Source organism: Balaenoptera physalus, assembly GCF_965194825.1.
Source record: "Balaenoptera physalus genome assembly, chromosome: 9".
NCBI classification, from domain to species: Eukaryota; Metazoa; Chordata; class Mammalia; order Artiodactyla; family Balaenopteridae; genus Balaenoptera; species Balaenoptera physalus.
Window position 1 is genome coordinate 52,701,475 of NC_138888.1, and position 25,172 is coordinate 52,726,646.

Consider the following 25,172-nt stretch of genomic DNA (forward strand, 5'->3'; position numbering starts at 1 on the left):
TCCCATCGGCTGTCCCTCCAGAGGGCTTGATGCGGCAGAGAGAACTGAGCCCCAGAGATGTACATCCGCGGAGCTTGCAGCTGTCAGTCTTACAACATCTAGTCCCTACTGCTGGGTTTATAGGTGAGTAGAATGAGAAACAGAAAAGTTAAGGAAGTTCTTAAGATTACCCAGCCTGTCAGTGGCTGAGTTTTTGGTTTTGTGTACAGAACAATTATAATGAGGTAGAACTTCCCTACAATGTTGTTGTTACCAAGTCCAAGCTTGCTCTGCTCTCTGTATGACAGGCCAGTAAATCAGGAGACGAGGTGTCGAGGCAAGGAATAGTGACTTTATTCCAAAGGCCGGCAGACCGAGAAGATGGCGGACTAGTGTACCCCAAATAAACCATCTTATTGGGGTCTGGGTGACAGGTTCTTTTATGGAACAGAGAGGGGGGAGGTGAGGAAGTAAAGTAAAAAGGCCATTTATCTTGCAGAATAGGTGGGGCTGTGTTAATTTCTTCTTTTCTGCAACCATTCACAGGTGGGCAGGGTCAGAACGTCTCTCTGTGAGCTGAACAAAGGCACTTTAACAGTCAGGCAGAGGGCAGGGTTCCCTGTGGCAGGCCATTCTGTATGCTTATAGCTACAGACAGTGATTATAATAACAAAAGTGATGAAAAGCAAGGGTTAAAGTAAAAGAAACAGATCCAACATGGAGTCAGAATTGGCTCTTCCTTGTTACATTGTGTGTTAATGATTATCTAAAGCTGTGCTGTCCAATATAGTAGCTACTAGCCATGTGCGGTTACCTTCAATTAATTAAAATTAAAAATTCAGTTCCTCATTTGCACTTCCCACATTTCAAGTGCTCAGTAGCTGCATTTGGCTAGTGGCTACCATACCAGCAAGTGCAAATATAGAATATTTCCATCACTGCTGAATGTTCTGCCCCTGTCTAAAGTGATCTATTGTTGGCAGATTATATGTTGACGCAAGTCATATCATTTGAATCATTCACTTGCTTCCTGTGTCTCAAAGATATTGCCAAGAAAGAAGGGTAATGCCCAGATCTCATCCAGCAGACTGAACTAAAACAAAAGTGAGCTACTCTGAGATATTCTAGTTAGTTGCTTTCATGTCTGTTGTTTACATGTCATTGTTCAGTAAATAGTACCTGTGTACATTCATTCAATTATTCTTTCAGTCAGTGTGCATTTATTACATCCCCATTGTGTTCCAGGCATAGTGTAGGTGCTGGGATACTGCAGTGTCCATGAGGAACTACTTAGTGTCTGGAGAAGATAGACACAAGAGCAGGTCATCGTAATGCAACACAACATGTTTTAATATGTATGATGATGTGGAGGGTTTTATGGAAACAGAGGAAATAAACTTGCTGGGCCTGGAAGAATTTGATAAAACATCACAGAGAAGGTGACATTTGAGCTTGATGCTGAAACTCGGCCTCTGTGCACTGGTGCTGAATCAAATCTCAGAGATAGAATTTTGGGTGAAACAAAAAAGAATAGCTTTATTGCTTTGCCAGGGAAAGGGGGACACAGTGGGCTCATGCCCTCAAAACTGTGTGTCCCTACCCAGGGGGGATTTGGTGAGGAGTTTTATAGCAGTGGTTCAAGGGCGGGGTTGCTGAGAAGGATCAGGGTGTGTGTTGGGCCTGCGTTCCTTTAATCTGGCCTCAGGTGGTCTCCTGATGAGCTTCTGTGGTTCTCGAGGTTATCCAACTCTGACCTTCTCTCTGGAATGAAGAATGCTTCATCAAGTAGTTAACATCTGCCATTTGTTGGGGGTTTTAGTTCTGCAGAAGAGCTCAGAGATATTGTCAAGTGTATCCCTTGAGGGGGAACCAGGATCCTGTCCCAAGGCTGCACTATTTCCCACTGCTCCTCCCTTGTCTCTGCATCCCCTCCCTTCCCTGATCAGCAACTGTTTGAACCTGCCCTTTGGAACTCAGGTCATGGAGGCTGAAGCCTATTTCCTACAAGCAAGAAACAGGGGACATAGAAAGGCTTCCGTGGCCAGGAGCCCCACAGGGTCCTGCTCGGTTTCAAGCTGAGGCTTGCAGGATGGGCGGGAGTTTGCCAGTGGATTAAGGCACCCCCAGCCACGTGAACAGCATGGGCAAAGGCACAGAGGCATGAAATGGCTGGTGTGCTGGGGACAGTGAGAAGGGCAATATGCTGGGGGAGGGGGAGACTGGGTGGCTAATTAGGGCCAGGTGGGCACAGGTGGTGAGCAGCTTACTAACAAGTTTGAACTTTGCCCTACAGGCATGAATGCAACCCCCTAAAGCCGAGTTTCCCTGCCGAATTTATGATTAACCTCTCTTTCCAAAACTTCATTCCGTCTTGTTCCCTCTGACCCCAATCCTATGCTAACTGAACACTAATCAACCAGATTCAGAGGACTAAAATTGTTGTTGTTGATAACGTTGTTAATGCACAGACTCAGGTTGTTTCTCCAGGGCAAGGTGAACTCACAGACCCTTGGGTCATGCATCACCAGAGCAGAGACTCATAAACAGTAGGTATCCTGACCTCTGAAACTACGATTAAGAAACATCACAAGATGATGATTAACCCCAGCTTCTTTGTTCCTCCTCTTTAAAACATCCCCAACTCAAAGACCAAGTTGGAGTGGATCTGAGGCTTGTCTCCCACTCCCTTACCTGATGCCCTGCAATAAGCCCTTACTTTGTTGCAAACAGCTGCTGTTTAGCTTTCTGCGCAGTCGGCACACGAGCACATAGTTTGGTTACATTAAGGGTTAAGTAGTCTCCTATAGCTTTAATGTATTAAATCCTGTTAAAAACTCTGGTGTGTCATGTAGCTGAAGGCATCAGCGTATCTTAGGTGCTTAGCACTGGCCCTGGCTCATGGCGGGTGCTCAAGAAATCTTGATTCCTTTTTCTCTTAAGTTGCTTCTTACCAACTTGTCCACAGTATATTTCTCAGTCTCGAAGAGTGACTGATCTCTCATTTCCCTGGTGATTAAGTCTGACAAAATCTCACCTTCCTATCTATTATGGGCTCATTGATATGGTCCTTTCAACAACAGTTAAAATGTCTCCTTGGTTTATCTGCTTTCTTTCTCCTGCTGAGCTTTTCTTGTCGCTTTGTCATATATGACCCTTCTGCATATGACTTTACAAGGGATGTCTCTGGTCTTTTTCTGTCCATGACATCCTATCATAAGACAGCATTATAAGTGGACAATTTTCAGGAATAGCTTCATTTTTTAAAAGGGCTCTCTTATTTCTGAATGGCTGCCGGGATTTCAGTTATGAGTAAATGTGCCAGACAGATACTGCTCTTAATTCTGACGGATTGATAACAGGCACCTGATTCATCCTAGGTCACTAACACGCAGGGCAAGCATTCAAATGGAGGCACATTCCAAGTGTCTAAGTATTTAAAAGCTATAAATCAAGCTAACAACTGAGAAATAAAGTATGCTTTCACCTCCTGCATTGATAAATATACCTTCATAATGACAAAAATAAAGCATGTTTAAAGAGATGGTTTTTATACAACAGGAAGTTGGTGAAATTTGACTAAATGTAATTATTAGTGCACATGTCAGTGTTCTGTTGATGGCTACTGATGTTTGGGTGAGACAAAAAAAAGACATACATAATTTATAAGTGTTTCTGTAAATCTATTTTTCGTACTTTCACTTCAGCAAAATTACTAATAATGTTATCAAGTTTTTTAGCAATGGACTAGAGGATTAAAAATGAAAATATAGTTGTATTCAAATAGGTTGTCATTAAACTGTGTGTGTGTGTGTATTTATGGTTACAAAGCCTATGCAGGCTGTTTATCTATTTTTTAAATTGAAGTGTAGTTGATTTACAATTTCTGTTAGTTTCAGGTGTATAGCAAAGTGATTTGGTTTTATATTTATTTATTTATTTATTACTCTATTTCAGATACTTTTCCCTTATAGGTTATTACAAAATATTGAATATAGTTCCCTGTGCTCTACAGTAGGTTCTTGTTGGCTATCTATTTTATACATAGTAGTGTGTATCATTAAACTGTATATTAAAATTAATACAAACAATACAAAATTTTAAATTATTTAATATATGTATTTAAAACTTTCTAAAATAGTCACAATTAGCTGCTAAAATTAAAAAGAGCAAATTATTAATGAATATCAATATTTTATTTTATTTTTTTATTTATTATTATTTTTAATTTATTTATTTTATTTATTTATTTTTGGCTGCGTTGGGTCTTCGTTGCTGCGCGCAGGCTTTCTCTAGTTGTGTCGACGGGCTTCTCATTGCGGTGGCTTCTCTTGTTGTGGAGCACGGGCTCTAGGCGCACAGGCTTCAGTAGTTGTGGTGCATGGGCTTAGTAGCTGTGGCTTGCGGGCCCTAGAGCGCAGGCTCAGTAATTGTAGTGCCCGGGCTTAGTTGCTCTGCGGCATGTGGGATCTTCCCGGACCAGGGCTCGAACCCGTGTCCCCTGCATTGGCAGGCGGATTCTTAACCGCTGCGCCACCAGGGAAGCCTGAATATCAATATTTTTAAATCAAAATTCTTTAAAGCTAACATCTTGAATTTATTTTTTAAATATTTAAATACTATTTAATAGTTTAGTAAAAGCAAAGCAATTTAAATTCTTGTGTTCAGTATCCATCTTGTTTCCATTGTAAAGAATTGGCATCATGTTTCATGCATGTTACAGCAAGTTTATGTGTATGAAAATTTATATTTTATATTGCAAGATGTTCCTCAGCAGCTGTGGGCAATTGTGTTGAATACCACCCTCCATGACCCTCTGGAGGGTCATAAGACCCTCCAGAATTGCAAATTACAAATATGAAGAGAGGCAGTTTCTGACACCAGAGAAATTGTAATCCATCATGTGAAAACCTACTGCACTCGCATATCTCAGAGGAAGGATTGACAAGTTAATTAATTCAGTTTTTCTCTTACCTAAATGGTTGTGCCACACATCCTTCCCACAGCCCAAGGCAATGTCCATCTTCCACTTTGGCAGTGGCCCAACACACCAACCATCTGCCTTTGTTTTTTTCTTTTTAATAAATTTATTTATTTATTTGTTTGTTTGTTTGTTTGTTTGTTTTTGGCTGCGTTAGGTCTTCCTTGCTCTGCACGGGCTTTTCTCTAGTTGCGGTGAGCGGGGGCTCCTCTTCGTTGTGGTGCGTGGGCTTCTCATTGCGGTGGCTTCTCTTGTTGTGGAGCACGGGCTCCAGTAGTTGTGGCACGCGGGCTCTAGAGCGCAGGCTCAGTAGCTGTGGCGCACGGGCTTAGTTGCTCCGCGGCATGTGGGATCTTCCCGGGTGAGCGATCGTCCCCTGCATTGGCAGGTGGATTCTTAACCACTGTACCACCAGGGAAGTCCCCTGCCTTTGTTTTGAAGACAGAGGGTAAGAGATGTGGAGAAGCATTCGGCGTTAGTTACAGAGTGGATGCATCCTAGGGGCACAGGTGCGAAGGCTGGGTCTAACGTCCCCCTAATTTGGGTCTAAGGGCAGGTCTAGATGTGCCTACACCTTGTTATTATTCAGTTCTGGCTGCTGTAACAGAATTCCATAGCCTGAGTGGCTTATAAACAACACATTTATTTCTAACAGTTCTGGAGGCTGGGAAGTCCAAGATCAAAGCACCAGCAGATTCAGCTTCTCCTACTTTCTGGTTCATAAACAGCCCTCTTCTCACTAAGTCTTCGCCGAGTCCTCCCATGGCAGAAGGGCTGAGGGAGCTCTCTGGGATTTCTTTATAGGGCACTAATCCCTAATCACATAATCAACTGCCTAGGCCCCATCTCCAAACACCATCATGTTGGGGATTAGGTTTCAACATACTGAAGGATGGCAGAATAGGCCACCACAAAATATGCCTCTTTGGCCTAAGGATTATTTTGAGAAACAGCAGACACAGGAGAACCTCTGAAAACAGAGTAGAAGTTACCCTTTCTGTACCCTTTTTCCCTCTGTGTAAGGGAAATTTGTATTTCCAAAGGAAATCTCCATTTGTAAGGGTGACTCCCTTTCGGTACCAGGAAGGGAAGGTTGACTCTAAATCACTAAAGACTCATCAATAGAGAAGGCACCAAACTTTCCTGGTCACCAACCCATAACTGGCCTCCCCTACACCTTTTCTTTTTGTGATTTTAGCTGAAGATGATATTTAAGCCTGAATTCTAAGCTTAAAATCTAACTCTCCCTGAGAGTTACCGATTTTTTCCCTGGGTATCTCCCATGTGTACATGAGGTGTACATGTTAAAAAACTCATTTTTTCTTTTTTTTCTTGTTAATCTCTCTTGTTACAGGGGCCCCAGCCAAGAACTTAGAATGATGGAAAAATTTTTTTTCCTCTCCTACAGTATGAATTTTAGGGGGATACATTCAGTCTATAGCACCCCGGGTCCTGAATTTTGTTTATTTATTTATTTATTTTTTAGAAAGTTGTTTTTTTAAATTTTTATTTATTTATGGCTGTGTTGGGTCTTCGTTTCTGTGCCAGGGCTTTCTCTAGTTGCGGCAAGCGGGGGCCACTCTTCATCGCGGTGCGCGGGCCTCTCACTATCGCGGCCTCTCTTCTTGCGGAGCACAGGCTCCAGACGCGCAGGCTCAGTAGCTGTGGCTCACGGGCCTAGTTGCTCCGCAGCATGTGGGATCTTCCCAGACCAGGGCTCGAACCCGTGTCCCCTACATTGGCAGGCAGATTCTCAACCACTGCGCCACCAGGGAAGCCCCAACTGAATTTTGTTTATTACAAATATATTAGCTCAGTAAATGAACTATACTTCAATCAAAAAATATATATATGAGCTCAAATCTTGGTGATAAATGAAATCTTAGCCTCAGAATTGTTTGGTAAAAGGTGAGTGGGAGAGAATGATGGTGTCATACCATCATGATAGTCTTTGTTTTATATGATTTGTAAAATGATGTTACTCTTTCTACTACAAGAGTTTAATGAGTAAGGACATTTGTATAAGTACGCTATCCTTCCCATTCATTACCTACTAGTCACATAAGATCAAATTAGGCACTATCATTTCTCCGCCCTGGGTTCCAGCATACATCTTATGAATCTTATATTTCATCTGACTGTGAGTCACTGATGAAGATTTAGGATGATTTTGTACTACCAGTTATGGTCACCGGGGGAACCATGACTTGGGAGTTTTTTTACTCCATTTCCCCAGGACTGGGGATACCCCTGTAGCCTTGGTGTTTGATGCGGGCAGGGGTTACCTAGGGCCGCACTGAGGCACACTAATGGAAATACTTGCCCTTCCAGAGTCAAGGGCTTTCTGGGACACAGAAAGGGAAAATAACTCTGATTCATTCATGTTTACCTATATGATTATGTATATTGAGAAGATTAAACTCTCTAAAATTCATAGGACCTATTTATTGTGTGGAAACAGCCCTGACCCGGGCAGTGCTGCATAGCTTTTGATGCCCACCTCCCCACCTTGCCTTTGGCTCTGCAGAATGCCTCCAGCCCCTGCTGAGGCTGTGTAGCCCATGGAGGGGCATTTAATGTTTGACATTTGCTGATAGATATGTTGGGCTGAAAATGAAAGGGGAATATTCAGAGTGAAATATCCAGGAGGCAATTGGGGAGGTAGGACTGGAAATTCCCACAAGAAGTCAGGGTAGGTTTGGGGCTGTCTTTAGAGAGGTGACAGGGGAAGACATGAGAACAGATGCATGAACATATCATGTGAACAGCTGAAACAAGTGCACATTTGCATATAGAGTTAACACTTGAACTGAGTGCTGTGTGGCACGAAGGGCTCGGAGGAGTTAGAGTGAGCCCATTGGCTTGCATGTGGGATGCCTAGGCTTTAGTAAAAAAAAAACAGTCCATCTGCAGACTCCTCTACCAGCTCATGCTTGGGGTTGTTACAGATAAACTGAGGCACATTAAAACTGTGAAGAGTTTACTTCAGCAAACATCCATTCCAATTGGGCAACACCAAACTGGAAGTGGTTAAGAGAGCTCCACTGATAGGGGCTGGGGCAAGACTTTTAGAGAACAGATGCAGAAGCAAAGCAAAGAAGTTTTTTGATTGGCTATAGAGCTTAAGTGTTTGCCTTATTTGGGAAAGCCTATTTGGCTGTTTGTGATGGGTTGTCCTTCGGTTTCAATTTCATAATCTTGAGGCAGTGACAGGCTTAGGTTTGGGTGTGCTTTTATGTAGGCTGCCAAGGCAGAGAGCCACCTCAGTCTAATGGCCTCCCTGTTTAATTAATTTATCAGGGATCAGCTCCTCTTCACACAGGGCTGCCTCGCACAGGGGTCAAGTGGGAAACTGGAGAATTGCTTGGAAACTATCCCCATCTTCATCCCTCCTCTGAGCCTCCTATTTCTGGTAAAATATTATGCAAGGATCGATTCTTTGTTTTGACTGGCTAAAGTGGTCCTGCTAGGAATCAAGCAGGGGAAAAGTATAAGATTACTTACCAAGATATCTTTCTGGGAGCCCTCTGATATTATGGTTACCTAACCCTTCTGTAAATTGCCTTTGTTTAGCTCTTTCTCTCAGCCTATAGGACTTGCCCAGTAAGCCAGGGGAAGCGCGAAGAATAATATAAAATTGTAAAAACAAATGCAAAACTGTTTTCCCGGCCTTAGTTGCTTTGAGGATCCTGATTTAAAATGATAGTAATAAGGTTTTTTTTTTCAATATTTATTTATTTGGCTGCGCCGGGTCTTAGTTGCAGCACGTGGGATCTTTTTTTGTTTTTAGTTGTGGCATGCTACCTCTTAGTTGCGGCATGCGGGATCTAGTTCCCTGACCAGGGATGCAACCCGAGCCCCCTGCATTGGGAGTGTGGAGTCTTAACCACTGGACCACCAGGGAAGTCCCAAGTTCTCTACCTACTAAAAGTAACAAAATGTTTTTAACCTTCTATATTTTATACTTTCAATTCTGTTAAGTTGTTCATATAAACACATGATTGCTTACACCAGTTTTCGGGTATCCTGTAATTCCCAGATGTATGGGCTTCGCTGTTACAGAATACTGCTGTCCAATATGGTAGCCACTAGTCAGTGGCTATTGAGCACTTGAAATGTGGTTGATCTGACTTGAGAGGTATTGTAAGTGGAAAATACACAGTGGATCTCAAAGATAGTACTGTGGTGGACAGTTTCTAGGATGGCTCCCAATAATCCTTGCCTCACACCTTCTTGGAATCTTTGAATGTGGGTGGGACCTGTGACTTCCTTCTACCCAACAGAATATGGCAAAGGTGATGCCACTTTCACAGTTATATGACATAGATTGTAATTTCCATCTTGCTGGTAGACTCTTTCTATTGACTCTGGTTTGCTGGCTTTGATGAAGTAACCCACCACATGGAGAGACCCATGTGGCAAAGAACTGAGAGTGGGTTCCAGCTGACAGCCAGCAGCAAGGTGAACCCCTTAGTTTGACTGTCACTAAGAACTGAATCCTGCCAACAACTATGTGAGTTTCGAAGTGTTCTTCCCCAGTCAAGCCTTAGATGAGACCCTGTCCCTGGTTGATACCTTGATTGCAGCCTTGTTGATTGAGAGACCTTGAAGCAGAGAATCCACTAAATCATGCCTAGATTCCTGACACACAGAAACTATGAGATAATAAATGTGTTCTTGTCAGCTAAGTTGGTAGCAATTTATTATGCTGCAATAGATAACTAATATGGAACCTAAAAAGAATATAAATGATCTCATCAATAATTGTTTAATATTGAGTACATGATAAAATGATAATATTTTGGATATATTGGGTTAAAGAGAATACCTTACCAAAATTAATTTTACCTGTTTCTTTTTACTTTTTTAATGTGGCTACTAGAAAATTGAACATTTAAAATATGTGGCTTGCATTATAATTATATTGGACAGCACTGGTATAGAACCCCAAAGAGAAAAGGGTTTCACGTAGCTTACGTAGCCCAGCATGCAGAAGGGAGTTGGTTGTCATATCCTTAGCATCACCGTGTCACTTCTTGGGGCATGCTATTGAAACAGAAAATAGTTTATCACATCTGGAAAAGAATGACTCACCATTTTGAAGATGGGGAAGCTGTTGTATAATTTTTGCCGAAAAGTGAAATCTGCTTAGTCTTCTTACTTTTGGATGCTGCCTTCAGGGTTTAATTTGCTTCAAATTAACAGCAGGTGGCAGATGCAATTAAAGGGAAAAAATTGCAAATCAAGCACTATATTTTGAACTTCCTTATTTGCAATGGCAGGTATACAGTCAGGGAATAAATACTAATTATTTTGAATTATTTGTTTACTCATTGTGTCATATGTGTGCTTTTTACTGATTAACGCTTTACAACTTATGCTACACCCTTTATTGCTAATTAATAAAGCTATAATGCCATCACTAGTGATTCTAAACTCTAGGAAACTCTTTCAAACCACACCCCTCTGAAGGGTCTGATTTCCCGGCAGACCTGTGCTCCCAATGACTCCCCTGGGAATTGCTGCTGTCCAGAGATATTGATGCTAATGTAGGTTGCTATCATCCTCCAGCATGTTGGGGCAGAAAAAAAGGGCTGAGAATAAGTAAAAGGTAACCAAGACATTTGGGTACCCTGGGTAGGGTAACTAATTGTTGTACCTTCGATATTTTAAAATATTTCTATCTTTTTTTTTTTTTTTGGCCACGTCATGTGGCATGTAGGATGTTAGTGCCCTGACTAGGGATTGAATCCGTGCCCCCTGCGGTGGAAGCGTGGAGTCCTAACCACTGGACCGCTGGGGAATTCCCTTCTACCTTTCTTTAGAGGAGAGTTTGAGAATTTTAAGGAAGAGAGAGGAACTCCCAGTGGCAGCACCATTCAACATGTCCTCCGTTATCTTAAGCAAATAAGCCGGCAAAACAAAACAAGCAAGAAAACAGGTTAACAGTTTGGATATTACTTCATTCAAATACTTCCCCAAGTGTATATCAAATATTGCTTCTAACCACATACAGAATTCTCTGGAGAGGATGGTTTTAAAGAAAATATTTTCGGGACTTCCCTGGTGGTCCAGTGGTAAAGAATCCGCCTTATAATGCAGGGGACGCGGGTTCAATCCCTGGTCAGGGAACTAAGATCCCACTTGCGGCGGGGCAACTAAGCCCGCGCGTCTGAACAAGAGAAGAGAAAACCAGCACGCCACAACTAGAGAGAAGCCGGCACACGGCAACGAAGAGTCTGCATGCTGCAACTAAAGACCCAACGCAGCCAAAAATAAAATAAATAAATAAATAAATAAATAAATAAACAAAAATCTTAAAAAAAAAAAGAAAATATTTTCTTTCTAATTTTACTTCTGATGATGCTGTAGGGTCCCTTGTATGTTGGTACATGTGGCGCTGTCCGGCTGTCCTTATACTTAATTTGACTCTAGTCAGATATAAGCATATGAGCAAAAGTCTCACTCCAATCTCTAATGAGCGAATGTTTCTTAATATGTAAAGAGTTCTTACAATACATAAGAACTCAACAGGAAGAGGCTTTCCCTGGTTCAAGAACTTATTAGGGACTTCCCTGGTGGCGCAGTGGTTAAGAATCCGCCTGCCAATGCAGGGGACATGGGTTTAAGCCCTGATCTGCGAAGATCCCACATGCTGCGGAGCAGCTAAGCCCGCGCGCCACAACTACTGAGCCTGCGCTCTAGAGCCCACAAACCACAACTACGGAGCCCACGCGCCTAGAGCCCATGCTCCACAACAAGAGAAGCCACCGTAGTGAGAAGCGCACGCACCGTAATGCAAAGTAGCCCCTGCTCGCCGCAACTAGAGAAAGCCCTTGCGCAGCAACGAAGACGCGATGCAGCCAAAAATAAATAAATAAATATATTTTAAAAAAACAACTTATTAGCTTGACACCCACAGATATGTGGACAACTAAGACCTATAGTAAATATTCTAACTTTGAAAATTTACTTGAACCAGGATGTGTTCTCCTTTGAGGCTGAAAGTGATTAAGAGGACCAAGTTCATGCCTCAGGGCACCATACCCTGTAATCATGAAGCGTGATAACTCCAAGACTGAAGAGGTGCTCCAGGTCCAGTGGCGGTGGCCTGTAGTACATGTTTAGAGTTTATGTACAGAACTGTTTTAGCCTCAGGTATGTAAGACTGGGTGTTGAGAGAGACCAGTAAGCTTCCTGAAGTACTGATCTCACCCTCATTCACCTAGATTTTATCATCTGCAATTGTGCACCCCCAAGGAGGATTTCAGGGTCTGAAAACATGTTCTGACTATCCTGGAAAATACTGTAGCTGTCTCCGCTTTGAAGCCCGGCTGACTGCACTGACTTACTTCTGCATCCTTTCCATATGTAGGTTCTATATGACCTAACCAAATGACATCTGAGTCTACTGTCTCCTCACCCTGAGCACACTCATGAGACATGTCACTTCCGTGGATATGCAAAATGTATGCAGAACAATTCATAAAAAGAAAAATCCAAATGGCTAATAAATAATTGAAAAAAGCTTAATCTCACTGATAGTGAAAATGCAAGTCAAAATGAGATTTTTCTCCTATGAAATTAAAAAATATTTTTACATTATAATTCTCACGTTTAGCAAAGGTTTGTGGATTTGGCAATCTCACACATTGCTGTTGTGAGTGTACATTTCTAGATGACAATTTGGCAGTGTATTTCAAGATCCAAACTAGGAATGTACCATTAAGAAAATAACCAGAAATGAAAACAAAACATGTGTGTTAGGATGTATATGAGGTTATCTACAATAGGAACAAACATTCAATAAGAAAGAATTTTGTACAGTCATTATGAATAATGTTTTTGAAGAACATGTAATGACAAAGAAAAATAGAGTAAAGGCTGCCAAAAATACGTCCTGAGATAACACAAATTCAGATACAATGCTATTGGCTCTCATCAGCTCCCCTTTTCTAATTCTAATAAGGCTGCACTAAAGGCCTTCTGGGGTGTGGGGAATGTAGAGGGAGGACAAGGGACAGAACATCCCTTCTTGGAAAGCAGGGATGCAGAGATCCAGTGTTCTCCTAGCTCCAAAAGAGTCCAGAAATTGACACTGCTGTCCTGGAAGTCCTGCCAACCCCTGAACCCTGAATCATCCCCATCAATATTTGGAGCAAATAAATGCCACCAGTGCACCAGACTGAAGCCAGGAGGACCTGGGTGAATTTGGATCTTGCAGAAACCCTAGCTGGTCACCTGCACAGGTCACCCCATTATTTCACTGATCTTGTCATGTGGCCTCAAATTTTATGATTAAATTTTTTTACTGTTTTCTATTGAGTGGAAAAAACAAGATAGAAAACTTTATGCACATTTGCTCCTAATTCAGCAAAACAAATAAGCCAGCAAACTCTAAATACATAAGTATATACATAATCAAAAAGAAAATATTTAAAAAATTATTATTAGTGGTTATTTCTGGTTAGTGGGCTATGGGTAATTTTAATATTCTTTACTATACTTTTCTGTATTTTCCAAATTTTTCTATATTGGACCTTAAAATATTACACTTAAAATCTGAAAAAGAAAAAAATATGTAAAATGTTGAGAGGACTTTTTTTTGGAACTCAAAGATCTATATATATAGATATGGCTCTCAATAGAGAAATCCCTTTTCAACCTAGCTTATTAAATTCACCTAGCCTTAGGACTTCCCTGGCGGTCCAGTGGTTAAAACTCTGTGCTTCCACTGCAGGGGGTGCAGGTTCGATCCCAGGTTGGGGGACTAAGATTTCCCGCATGCCGTGCAGTGCAGCCAAAAAAAAAAAAAATTCACTTAATCTTATTTTAATGGCTGACTGTTATTTCACAAAGTCTGAAAATGTCGTTCCTGTTTCAGGCGCAATGTCACATTTTATGAAATGGACCATTGTGTTACATGTTATAACATTATTTAGGTTTGTAAAAATATTTAAACCAATTTTCCTGGCCACTTAAAATTTTACTAATCTCTTATAGCAAAGGGACCCTCTTGCCCGAAACCTAACGTAAAAGGAAGGACCTGGATAAACAAAGGATATGGAAATTAGACTAAAAATCATAGGAGCATGAAAAAAATATATATATACTTTACCACTCTTCCAGTTTCATTATTCCCAAGCAAAGGGTCGTTTAGGGTCCACATGTAAATGGCAAATGATGTAGCACTCTTGTGGCCTGAAGATTCATTTCTGTGAGGAGGAGGTAGGGTTTCACCCACGCTAGGATTTACCAAATTAGCCCTCGGCTCCATCTCCTGCCCAGGAGTGGAAGGGGAATCCTTAAAAGCTCCCTTAAAGGGACTAACCCCTCCCAGCTCAGGCCTTCCTGTGAAGCAACCCCCAACCCCAAGCTCTTCTTCCTCTAACAGCCTCGGCTGCTCAAGGCACCGCAGGGAGAATAAAATGATGAAATAGACGATTTGCCAAGTGATTTCTCATTATTTTTTCTACAGCTCCGTTCTTCATTTTTCCTGAAAGCTTTTGTGTGTGTACCATCTGGACTCGAAAGAATTGGTCTCACAGTTGTCATTGGACGGATGAGCTGAGGCAAAACTATAATTTCTGTTCAAGAACCTGTGAATGATGGAAGGAGGGCTCCTGAGAGAAGGCGGGGTGGAGGTGGGGGGGGGGTACAATGAATTTTTTTCCCGGGGGCCAGAAAAAATCCATTTTCCACACACTTGCTTTATGGGAGTCAGCCACAGAATGTATTGACGTTATTTAAATGATTTTATCTATTTGTGAATAAGTAATGTACAAAATTCAAAGAGTACAAACCAGTATGTAATGAAAAATGGCTCTTACTTCTTCTGTGCCCTAGCCGAGCCAGCTCCCTGCTCAGAGGCAAGCACCGCTATCAATTTCTTGTGTATCCCTTTGGAAATAATCTCTTCTTCTGTCTAGCTTTTTCTTTCTTTCTTTCTTCCTTTCCCCCTTCCTTCCTTCCTTCCTTTCAACACAGATAGTACCCTAGTGTACACAGTGTTCCGTATCTTACTTTTTTTCACTTAAGAATTTATTTGGATATTTTTCTTTGTAGTATATATTATGCTCTTTTAAATGATTTATAATATTTCGTGATATGGATATGCTATCATTTCTTTAGTTGGGGCTTTATCGGTGGATAATCAGGTGATTTCTAATCCTTTGCTGTTACAAGCAGTGCTGCAAAAACCCTTTTGCATTTCTGCAAGTATATCTGTAGGATAAGTTCCTAAAATTAGAACTGCTAGGTCTAAGGGGACATGTATTTTTAATAATGATAGATGTCAAATTCCATTCTATAATCCCATCAGTGTCGATGAGAAGACTGGCTTTCTCACATCCTTGCCAACACACAATGGAGACACTGAATTTAAATTCTGGCCAAGGAGATTAAGAGTTACTTCTTTTTGTTTCATTTCCTTAAGAAAAAAATCCCCAGGATGCTTAGAGGCAGGCATCCTGCTACTCAATTTGCATTTGAAAATAATACAATTCCTACACTTTACATTTGTTTCCTTGTTTGATTGAAGCTTAAGACCTGAGAGAATTTCTTTGAGAGTCTCTAGAGGGAAAAAAGGAACTAATAGTCGAGGAAGCTCATTGCGGTTTATTAGCTTTACAAGGCTTCAAAAATTCAGGGCTTTTACAGTCGGCACAAAGGAGTGGTTTTATTTTATTTTTTGACAGTGAGAGCTGAGGGGTTCCTCTGGTCAGCAGGGGGCAGCACGTCCCCACAGAGAGTCAGGCTGCGACTCCATCTGCTGATTCAACAGGCTCTAGCCCCAGGACTTAGAACCTACTCAGTCAAAAACGCTCTTTCACTTGGTCACCTTCACTGCCATCTCATGGTTGGAGCAGGCTGGAGTTCCTGGGTTTGGAACAAAGCTTAGCTAAAAAACCAGGATAGATCAAAATATTAAATGCATGGAATTTAATGCATTTAATGGTGGTACGGAATAAGGGGGAAGAGTGTTGTGAACATAAACACCACCATATTGTAGACTAGAATCTAAACAAATTATTTAATTATTCCAGCCACCATTTCTGCTATAAAGCACAGAAGAAACATCCTTTATTGGATTAATATATTTCATACCCATTTTGTTGACAAGTTCTAAAAATGTCAAGTAATACCTTCTCTTCCCCTAAAAATAGGATTTACTATTTTACCTTACAAAGCAAATTAACCTGCTCCCTTAACATTAGCCTATTCAGCCAGCAAACATTGATTGAGTGCTCGGCGAAGAGGATATGGTGTAGGAAGACGTGTCTCTGGTCTTGTTGGCAAAGCAGAAGACACTTGGGTTCTGGTCAGGAAACTTTGGTTATGGCTTTAGGTGAGGTACCATAACTGGCTATGTGGCTTTGGGTAAGTTACTTAACTTCTCTGTGCCTCAGAAATGAGGTCTGCCTTACTGACCTCATAGGTGCACATATAAAATACCACCTGCAAAGATGCTTGAGAAAAAGAGCAATTGCTATACAAATGAAAGATTTCAAAAGCCACACTATAATGAATAGACCCTACAGCAACAGAAGTGGCAGCTTAGTGAGTCCTTACTATGTGCCAGGAACTCTGCTAACCATACACATTATCTCAGTGAAGATCATACCCCTGTGAGGCAGGTATTATTAGCCCATTTTCCAGATGAGAAAATTGAGGTGTCAGAGGTTGGGAAGCTCTCCCGAAGTCAGACCCCTAGAAAGTGATGGAGCAGGGTTCAAGTCCAGGTCTGACTTCAGAGTCTACCTAGATTCTGGATCTTTAGTCTGGTTCTTCATCAGTCCTCACAGTTCTGCACTAAGAAATTGTACGTATTGCTCCCTTAATTTTACTCATAAGAGAACTAGCATCAAAAAATTGGGTCACATGCTGTCTCATGAAAAAATATTAAAACTTAAAGCTATGACTTTCCACACATATGCCAATTTATGGACTCCATCAGTTACAAGATCATTCCATGAAATACTTTCTTTATAAAAACGGAAATTGGCAATGTGTCTTAAGAAAAATTCTAGGATAACTATTGAGATTCACAATTTATAGTCTTAGGAGCATGAGCTATTATTGACTAAGGGAAAAGCAAACAAATAACTATGGAAAACCAGAAGAGAAGAATGAACAGGAAGAAGGAATTCACAGAAAGAAACCTAGAGGAAAGATTCAGGCAGTTTTCTTGAGTTTCTTGCCATATAGGAAATAGAGTGGCATGGAGGATTTGTAATGAGGACTTCCCTAGGAGAGCTAAGACTCCAGGGTACAGAATTGTCAAAGCCCCAGGTAACACCCCTTATAGGATGCCCAGGGAAACTGCTAGGCAGATATGAAGGGCCTTGCTTTGTGAATTATGCAGTCTCATTAGCTGGTGATGAGGTGCCTTACGAGATTTGGGTACTATTTAGTGCTTGATATGTCTTTCATGAATCACACAGCTGCAAAGAAGGTTCCTGGGACCTTCAGTGCAGGAGCAAATATCACCTGAAAGCTCCCAGGGTAAGGCAGGCACTGTTCTAACACTTTATATACAACAACCCTTTAATAACTAGTTAATAATGGCTCTATTATCTCCATTTTACAGATGAAGAAACGGAGGCTTTTTGCCTCAAGTAAAAGTAGCACAACCAGGATTTGGACCAAGGCAGTCTGGCTCTAGAGTCTATTCTTAACCACTCCATTAGTTCATCTCTTCAAATTAATAACAAGGAGGAGGGAGGAGGAGGGGAGCAGGAATAAAAAAAGAAGATGCAGGACAAAATTAATGTATCCTATGAATACCACCATTTAGTTCAACAAGCAGCTTCTCCTATGGGCCCTGCCTTGGGACTAGGCACTTCTGGGCCACAGACCATTCATGTCCTGGAACAGGCTAGGTTATTTCTATACAAGGTGATAATACTGTAGAACAGGAAAATCCGCTGGTGCAGGACAGAAATACAAGTGTTCCGGAGTACATACTAAATGTGGAAAGTTACTGAGTTAAAGTGGTTGACCAGTAAGGCACAGGCCCATTCAGTCACAGACCAACTATTGTGGATTCCATTGCCACTCTGCTTCCGTAAAACAAACCTTGTTTAACCAGGTTGCTCTGCAAAAGTAAAATTTAAACAAATTTACAGCCTTACTATGTTTGGTCTCTTGTTTGCTTCAAAGACGGCAGACCACTTGGGCAAACTTTAAATAAAAAGATTACGTCCCGCAACTACAAATTAAATTTAAAACCTTCCACCAGTAAAATAGTTTCTACTTTCACTGTATGCTTGAAAGTTTTCACAATATGATGGTTAGAAAATATATTCCACTCAAATCTGCAGAATGACTAATCTCCTACATGCGCCAGTTCATTAAATCGCCTGATGGCAGCTATGGAAAAGTAAAAGCCTTCTCCGGAAAGCTTTTGCTCTTTAAAAGGATAATGAGCAAGTGCGTTGCAACAGAGACCAAAGAAGCATGTCCCCAGGAATTCCACTGGGGCAGCGAATTCTAATGGGACCGCCAGGGAGGTTCCCGCTGCCTGGGTAGGACCTGGGAGCAAAGCTGCGTGGTGAGGGCCGGCGGGGCCTTTAGGGCTGGGGAGGGGGCTCACCCCTCAGGGTGGGTTATCGTCTCCTCGCCCCCGTCCGCCAGTGGCGGCAGGGAGGAGCGCCGGGGACCGAAACTCAGCCGTCACCAGTGTCCGGGCAGCATGTCCGCGCCCGGGGGGCGGCTCCCCACCTCTTGGGAGGATGGGGACCCGGGACGCCCCATAGAACTCTCACAGTCAGGCGAGCACGAGGAGCTCCAAAAACAAAGCGAGTGGCTGGGGGAAGGGGCGGGCGTGACGGGCGCGGGGCCGAGCACACACACATTGCTCTGAGCGCGGGCGCCGCCTGCCAGCCCGGCCGACCAGCCTGGGAAGGGCACGCGCGTGCCGGCGCCCCGTTCCCGTCGCCAGGTCCGGGACACCCACAAACCCCGCACGGTTCCCCTTCCTCTGGGGCGGAGATCTGAGAAAACCCTAGCCGAGGGAGCCCCGGGGTCCGCGCCGTAGTCAGAGCCGGGACTGGAGGCTGCCCGCCGCGCGGGAGGCTCAGACTTTTCTTTTGGGGGGTAAGATGGCAGGTCCGGGGAAACAAAGGAAACTTGGGCTCGGCCCCGGGAGCGGCATGTGTGGCTCGCTAGTTCGCCCCGGGTCGTGTGTGGGAGGTGCCGGGCGCCTGTGCCAGCCTGCACGCTGCCTGCCCGGGGAAACACAAAGCATCCCTCCGGCAGCCAGCGGCGCCGGCCGCCCACCTGCCGCCCGGAGGTCTCCGGGGCCGGCGGAGGGAGAGGGCGCTGGGAGCCAGGCGAGGGCCGGGATGCGGGGAGGCGGCCAGCGGGCGCGCGCGGTGGGCGGCGGCGGCGGCGGAGGAGGGGAGCGCGGGTGGGCGGGCGGCGCCACGTCACGGCTATTGTGGCTGTCCCGGTATATAAGGTCCCGCCCGCCGGCCGCCCTCCCCACCTTGCCTGCGCCCGCCCGGAGTCAGCGATCCTTCACGCACCCAGCATCCAGTGAGACGCGCTGCGCACCGACGGAGCGGACATGGGCAGAGCGATGGTGGCCAGGCTCGGACTGGGGCTGCTGCTTCTGGCACTGCTCTTACCTACGCAGGTGAGGTCCTGGCGCACGCTGGGGCTTGGGGTCCGCGCCCTGGGGGGGGGGGGCCGCCCCCTGGGGACTGGCCTGCGCCCCCCACCTCGGGGCGCGGGCCCGGACTCGGAGAGAGAATCTAGTAGAATCTGACCTGGTGGGACGGCAATGTGGAGCCCACTTTCCACTCGGTGGCGGCTGCCTCCACCCTTTCCGCGGCCCCGGGAACAAAGCACCTCCGCGCGTGGGCTGGGAGGACTCCGCCCCACCCCAGGTTCCGCGCAGCCCTTACCAGGCAGCCTGACGCCCACCGCCCTCTTTCACCCAGAAGTCCGAGGCGCTAGCGGGGAAGAGAATGTGCGCTTCCCACCTCTGGAGCGCCTGGAGACCTCAGGTCCTTTGGGGAGGTCGTCCCTGGATCCCATGAACACCCCGCTTCCCTCTACGAGTGTCTTCGCGTCCCCAGCGCACCACACAAAGAGAGGGGACGATCCCCTTCGGGGGCGCCGCTCTCGTCAGTTCTCCACTCCTAGCTGGTTCATGGATCCCGAGGAAGCCGCGGCTACCTGGCCCTATCAACCCACCTCAGTCCCGCGTGTTTCGGGGCTGAAGCCGGGGCGGGGACCCTCTCCTGACCCTGTGCTCTCCCGGGGGCGACTTTACAGGTCCATCTCTTGTCACCACGGAACCCCGTGTTAGCCAGATTGGCTAGCTCTGGGCAGGCGGCGGGTGGGACATTTCTGTCCCGAGTCCCCGCCAGGCTTTGTCCCTGTCCCCGCCGCCTCCTCTCCAGATTCTCTGTCCCGGGAACCGACCTCGCTTGCGGTGTCCGGCCGGGTGGGTGCGCGGCGGCCGCGAGGGAGGCCAGGGGCTGAGCCTGGGAGACCCAAGTGGGGGAGGGGCGCTGGGAGAGCGAGAAGGGGCACTTGTCTCCAGCAGCTTGGGCTTGGAGGGTAGGTAGAGGTGCCCGAGCGGGTGGCTCGCCATCGCCTTCCACTGGGGCTTTCTGAGTGTCTGCTGAGCATTTCCTCCGAAAAGTTGGGTGCGCCAGGTCCCCAGACACCCAGCCGCCGGGCTCACCTGGGAGCGCAGCCTGAGAGCGGAGCGCTCCTCGTCTTCCGCTCCGCGGGCTGCGTAACTGTACCCTATTGTTGTCTTGCGGGTCGGCTGCGCTCCCGAGCCTTTCACCATTCCTCGGTGGGGGAGGGGCACGGCCGCCAGAAACACCGCTCTCCCCCGCCCACTCCATCACCTTTCCAACCAGATCCTCCGCCCCGCCTCCAAATTTAAGAGGGTTTTTATTAATAGTTATGCAAATAAATCTTTGGTAGTTTGGTAGGGAAAATTTTGTTTAATGTCAGTTTAATATATTAACAGTTTTTTTCGTTGGTGTGGGAGGACCCTCTGATTCTCCTATTGCTGCACTGGGCTCTAGTAAAAAAGTCACCTGATGCACCAAAGCGTTGTAGGATAAGAACAGATTACCTTCAGGGATCCCAAAACAGGTCTTGCCCCCAAACAGCGAGCCCTGTTTTAAATTATGTACCATATTAATGCTTTCCTTTTAGTGGGAGTGCTTTTTCCTGGAAGCACACGCTATTGGGTAGGTTCCCAATGGATATATTTGACTTGATCGAGATTTTTAAAATTAGTCTATTTTAGATAGGATTTACCAATTTTTTAGTCAATGCTTGCTTAATGTCCTTATGGGTTTTATAACAAAAGGAGCTGGGTTTACCTTATGGGTTTACAACAAAAGATAGAATGGTTTTATCTTTGGATTGATAGGCAGCCAAATGTACACGTGGCCAGACCTGCTTGGTGCCACGTCCTGGTCCCGCCTGTAATCAGAAGCCGTTGTAAACCCTCTCTTGCAGTGAGAGCTGAAATCTCCCAACTGCCTTTGTTCCGTGACAAAGGAGAGATTACCACGTGCCCCGCTGGACTGTGCATTTAGTGACTTGAAAAATAGTGTGGTGAATAATGCCACTCAGGCGCTGGGACACTGGGGGGGACCTTGGTCCCTGGCCACAGTGGTGAGCTTAGTGACCAGGCAGGAAGGCTGCTGCTGGTGAAAACAACACCAGACCCTCCCGTCGTCTGTTGTGAAGTCATTCCGACTTCACGATGCTTTGGGTGAAATCATTTTGCCTTAAGGCAGGGGTTCATTATATTATACTTTTCAACTTAAAACAAATTTCGTGGCCATTTTTGAGATGGGTTATATATAATTTTCAAGATTTCAGGGGAGCAGGTAAGATACCCAGGGCCCCTTAAGTTAAACGCTAGGCTGTATTAAATGGGTATGTGAAAGTTACCCAGCAAATCCAGGATAGACTACTCAATTCTCCTAACATGTCTCAAATTACCATATTTTAAAATCCAAATGATTTGTGCACCTTTAAAATCTCCCCTTCTTGGGAAAATAGAGGAAACCTTTTTTGCAATGCCAGTTAAGTCAATATAATCAGAAACTGGATTAGTTAACTTGGTTACTTATTACTTTATAAAGAATTAAGGATAAAGTCATACTCTTGGGAGTTATGTAGTTATTGAAGAACATTTTTGTTTGCTTGTTTTTGGTTGTTGTTGCTACTTGCAGTCATTAGGTATCTCTAGGTAGTTGGTTTTGAAACTAAAAGATCTTGGTGGGACTAAGCAAAAATTCAGAATGAAATGATGTGGGTAAGGGAATAATGGGAAAAGAGCAATCTGAGAATATATCATCTATCTTAATTGCATATTAAGTGTATGTGGAGACAACTGTGACGTTGGAAATTGATCAGTGTAACTTTTTATATATTTTAGATTTATTCAAATCAAACAACTGTTGGAACACCTTCAAGTAATTCCTCCCAGCATACCTCAGCTGCCCCCAATCCAGCGAATGCCACCACCAAGGCAAGTGACGGTGCTCTGCAGTCAACAGCCAGTCTCTTGGTGATCTCGGTCTCCCTTCTACATCTCTACTGTTAAGAGACTCAGGCCAAGAAACATCTATACTTCCCCATCCTCTAAACCCAATTCAGATGGCATCCAGACATCCAGTGTGACAAGGGAAAAAAAAAACAGGTCTTCATTGAATGAATCTGCTAGTTCCACACCTTATTTTATTGACAGAAACTGTTGAGGATCCCAAATTTGATTGGTTTGAAGAGCATGTGAAGGGTTTGACTAGATGATGAATGCCAATTTTAAATCTGCTGGAGTTTCCTGTACAAGATGAAGAGACAACATCCAAAATTAGTTAAGAGGTGATTTCCTTAAATGTGGCTTAAGAAGTATGGACACATAAAACTCTACCTTGAAAGTGAGAATAGATTTTATCTTACCTAGAGATAAAGAATGGGATGTGGAACAGAGATTCAGTTTTCATTTGTTCATTAAATTTATAAGGCCATAAAACAATGAGGTAAAACAAAGCTTCTGTGATTCTATTTATATGTACATTAGAAGGAACTTCCAGGTGTTACTGTAAATCCTCAGTGTGTTGTTTCAGCAGTACTAATTTAATGCTGATGTACTCTAGAGAAAATTTTATGTTAAGCTATTGCTGTTCTCTTGGGAACTGAACTCTTTCCCTTGGGGTTTGGGTTTGACATTGCATTTGAATTTTTATATAGTCATTGATATGTACCAGGGCAATGATGGATTGGAATCTACCCCAAATCCAAGCATAATGAGTACATTTTGCTTATATACTTATCAACTATTCTTATTCAAAAAGAGTAGTAGATTCATTTAGCTAAACAGATAACAAAGAGTAGAATTACATTGATCTCAACTAATTTCAAAATGGTTTTTATTTCTGCATATGTCGAATACTTTTTACAATTTAAAAAATGATCTGTTTTGAAGGTAAGATTGACAAATCTTGAAATTAAAAAGGCAAATATGTGAAGGAGCTAAACATTTGGCAAGGGAAGACTGGAAGCTTGCTTACATTAAATTCAGAAAAACTTTTATACTCTTTTCTGTAAATACTTCTTTTTAAACTGAATCGGAATAGCCACATTTGGAACACTTTATGTTATCATTCAATATTTTTAGATAGTTAGAACCTGGTCCTAAGCCTAAAGTGGGCTTGATTTTGGAAAGTAGATCTTTTCACAACTGCCTTGATGCACAGAAACCTTTTTAAAAATAGACACTCCCTAAAGTCTTTTGTTCGCATGGTCACACACTGATGCTTAGATGTTCCGAAATCTAATATGGCCACAGTAGTCTTGATGACCAAAGTCATTTTTTTTCCATCTTTAGAAGTCTACACTGGAACAACCATATCCAACAGATCTCAAGCTACTGTGTGTGTGAATGAACATTCTCTTTTGTTTCATACCTGAATGCTGTACATCTATTTTGGATTGTATATTGTGTTTGTGTATTTATGCTTTGATTCATAGTAACTTCTCTTGTTATGGAATTGATTTGCATTAAACACAAACTGTAAATAAAAAGATGGCTGAAAGAGCAATCCATTGAATGATATGTTTTTCCAATGCAAGGAATACTTGTGAGTTATCATGGTTGTGTGAGTCTACTTAAACCATTAGGGATATACCTCAATATTTTCCTGTTAAACAGAACATTACAGTTAAGCTATTTTGCGTTGGCAACGAGCAGCATGTCTTGGCTAAAGAATCCATCTGAAATTTGACATCTTTAAGCCTTCAAGTGGGCATTCCTACTTACTCAGCAACTATTGAATGCCAGCTATGTGTCAGGTTACTGAATATTTGATTGAATGCTGAACTTGCTGGACAAGGCCTTTTACTATAGCTGAGAAAAAGAGTATGTATATAACAAATAGGCAGTATACTGGCAAGTAGTGCTGTGAGGGAAACAGGCCAGGGTGGCAAGAATCATGGGCTATGGTTGAGTGATTATGGATGGTCTGACATTTGAGCTATGTTATGGAGGATCTCTAGGAGAATTCCTGGTGGAGGGAACAGCACGTGCTAGGTCCCTCAGTCTGTGTAGTCACTGGCACTGTATTCATATCTGCACAGAGGGCCACAAGTCACTTTGGTTTCCCGAGATTGTCATTTCCATCTGCCCCTTTAGTAGTCTTGAGTTCTTTTCTTTGACTCTTCCAGTGTAGTCCTGGACTCCTAGCTCTAGCCAAAAAAAGGCTGGAATTTGGGAATAAGTTCCTTGATCAGAAGCAATGTTGTGTGGATCACCGTGGTGGTTGATAAGGTACTCTGTAAATCCACGGATGGTAGTTTTGGTAGAAGCATTGCATGCAGGGAAGGCAAGTCCATATTCAGAATAAGCGTTTACTCCTTTGAGAATAAAATGCTGCCCCTTCTATGATGATCTGGTCCCATGTAATCAACATTCCATCTGGCTGATCACCTCAAGCAATGGAGCCATATAGGGAACTCGGTATTGGTCTCTGATGCAGCAGACTGAGCCCTCAGCAGTGGCTGTAGCCAGATCAGCCTTAATACAAGCCGATGTTACTGGGGCCATGCATAATCTCCATCCCTGCCACTGTGGCCACTTTGTTCATGAGCCCATTGGATGATGACAGGGATGGGCAGGGAAGGAAGCTGACTGGTACCCACAGAACAGGCCATCTTATCCACTTGAGTA

At 43.7% G+C, this 25,172-nt stretch overlaps 2 protein-coding genes and 1 long non-coding RNA gene across 5 annotated transcripts in view; 2 read left to right on the forward strand and 1 right to left on the reverse strand.

The window, feature by feature from the left end:
• The window catches only part of BEND3 (BEN domain containing 3), a 103,790-nt gene extending 92,518 nt beyond the window's left edge, over positions 1–11,272 (forward strand). Inside the window, exon 5 of one of the 2 annotated variants that reach the window (XR_014267498.1) lies at positions 10,680–11,272. The gene's annotated coding sequence lies outside the window, so the exon portion shown is untranslated. The remainder of the gene's footprint in view (positions 1–10,679) is intronic. The other variant, XR_014267499.1, reaches the window with a different exon arrangement.
• Positions 565–22,376, reverse strand: LOC309667182. 2 transcript variants are annotated; one of them, XR_014267591.1, is made up of 4 exons: positions 19,729–22,376; positions 14,076–14,172; positions 10,052–10,148; positions 565–1,800 (listed from the first exon to the last, which is right to left on the reverse strand). It is a non-coding gene; the product is annotated as an uncharacterized lncRNA (long non-coding RNA). The 2 variants fall into 2 exon arrangements; XR_014267592.1 differs by lacking the exon at positions 565–1,800 and having other exon boundaries at positions 7,434–10,148.
• On the forward strand, positions 19,395–24,048 carry CD24 (CD24 molecule). Its single transcript, XM_082475495.1, has 2 exons — positions 19,395–19,595; positions 22,383–24,048. The coding sequence occupies exons 1-2, from the start codon at positions 19,527–19,529 to the stop codon at positions 22,548–22,550; spliced, it is 237 nt and encodes a 78-aa protein (XP_082331621.1). The 5' UTR covers positions 19,395–19,526; the 3' UTR covers positions 22,551–24,048.
• The last annotated feature ends 1,124 nt before the right edge of the window (positions 24,049–25,172 follow it).

What these genes read in the sequence shown, in the direction of transcription:
- CD24 (XM_082475495.1), top strand. Translation starts at nt 19,527, where the DNA reads ATGGGCAGAGCGATGGTGGCCAGGCTCGGACTGGGGCTGCTGCTTCTG. An exon ending in CACTGCTCTTACCTACGCAG is followed by an intron (nt 19,596 to 22,382) that starts GTGAGGTCCTGG and finishes TATATATTTTAG; the next exon opens with ATTTATTCAAATCAAACAAC.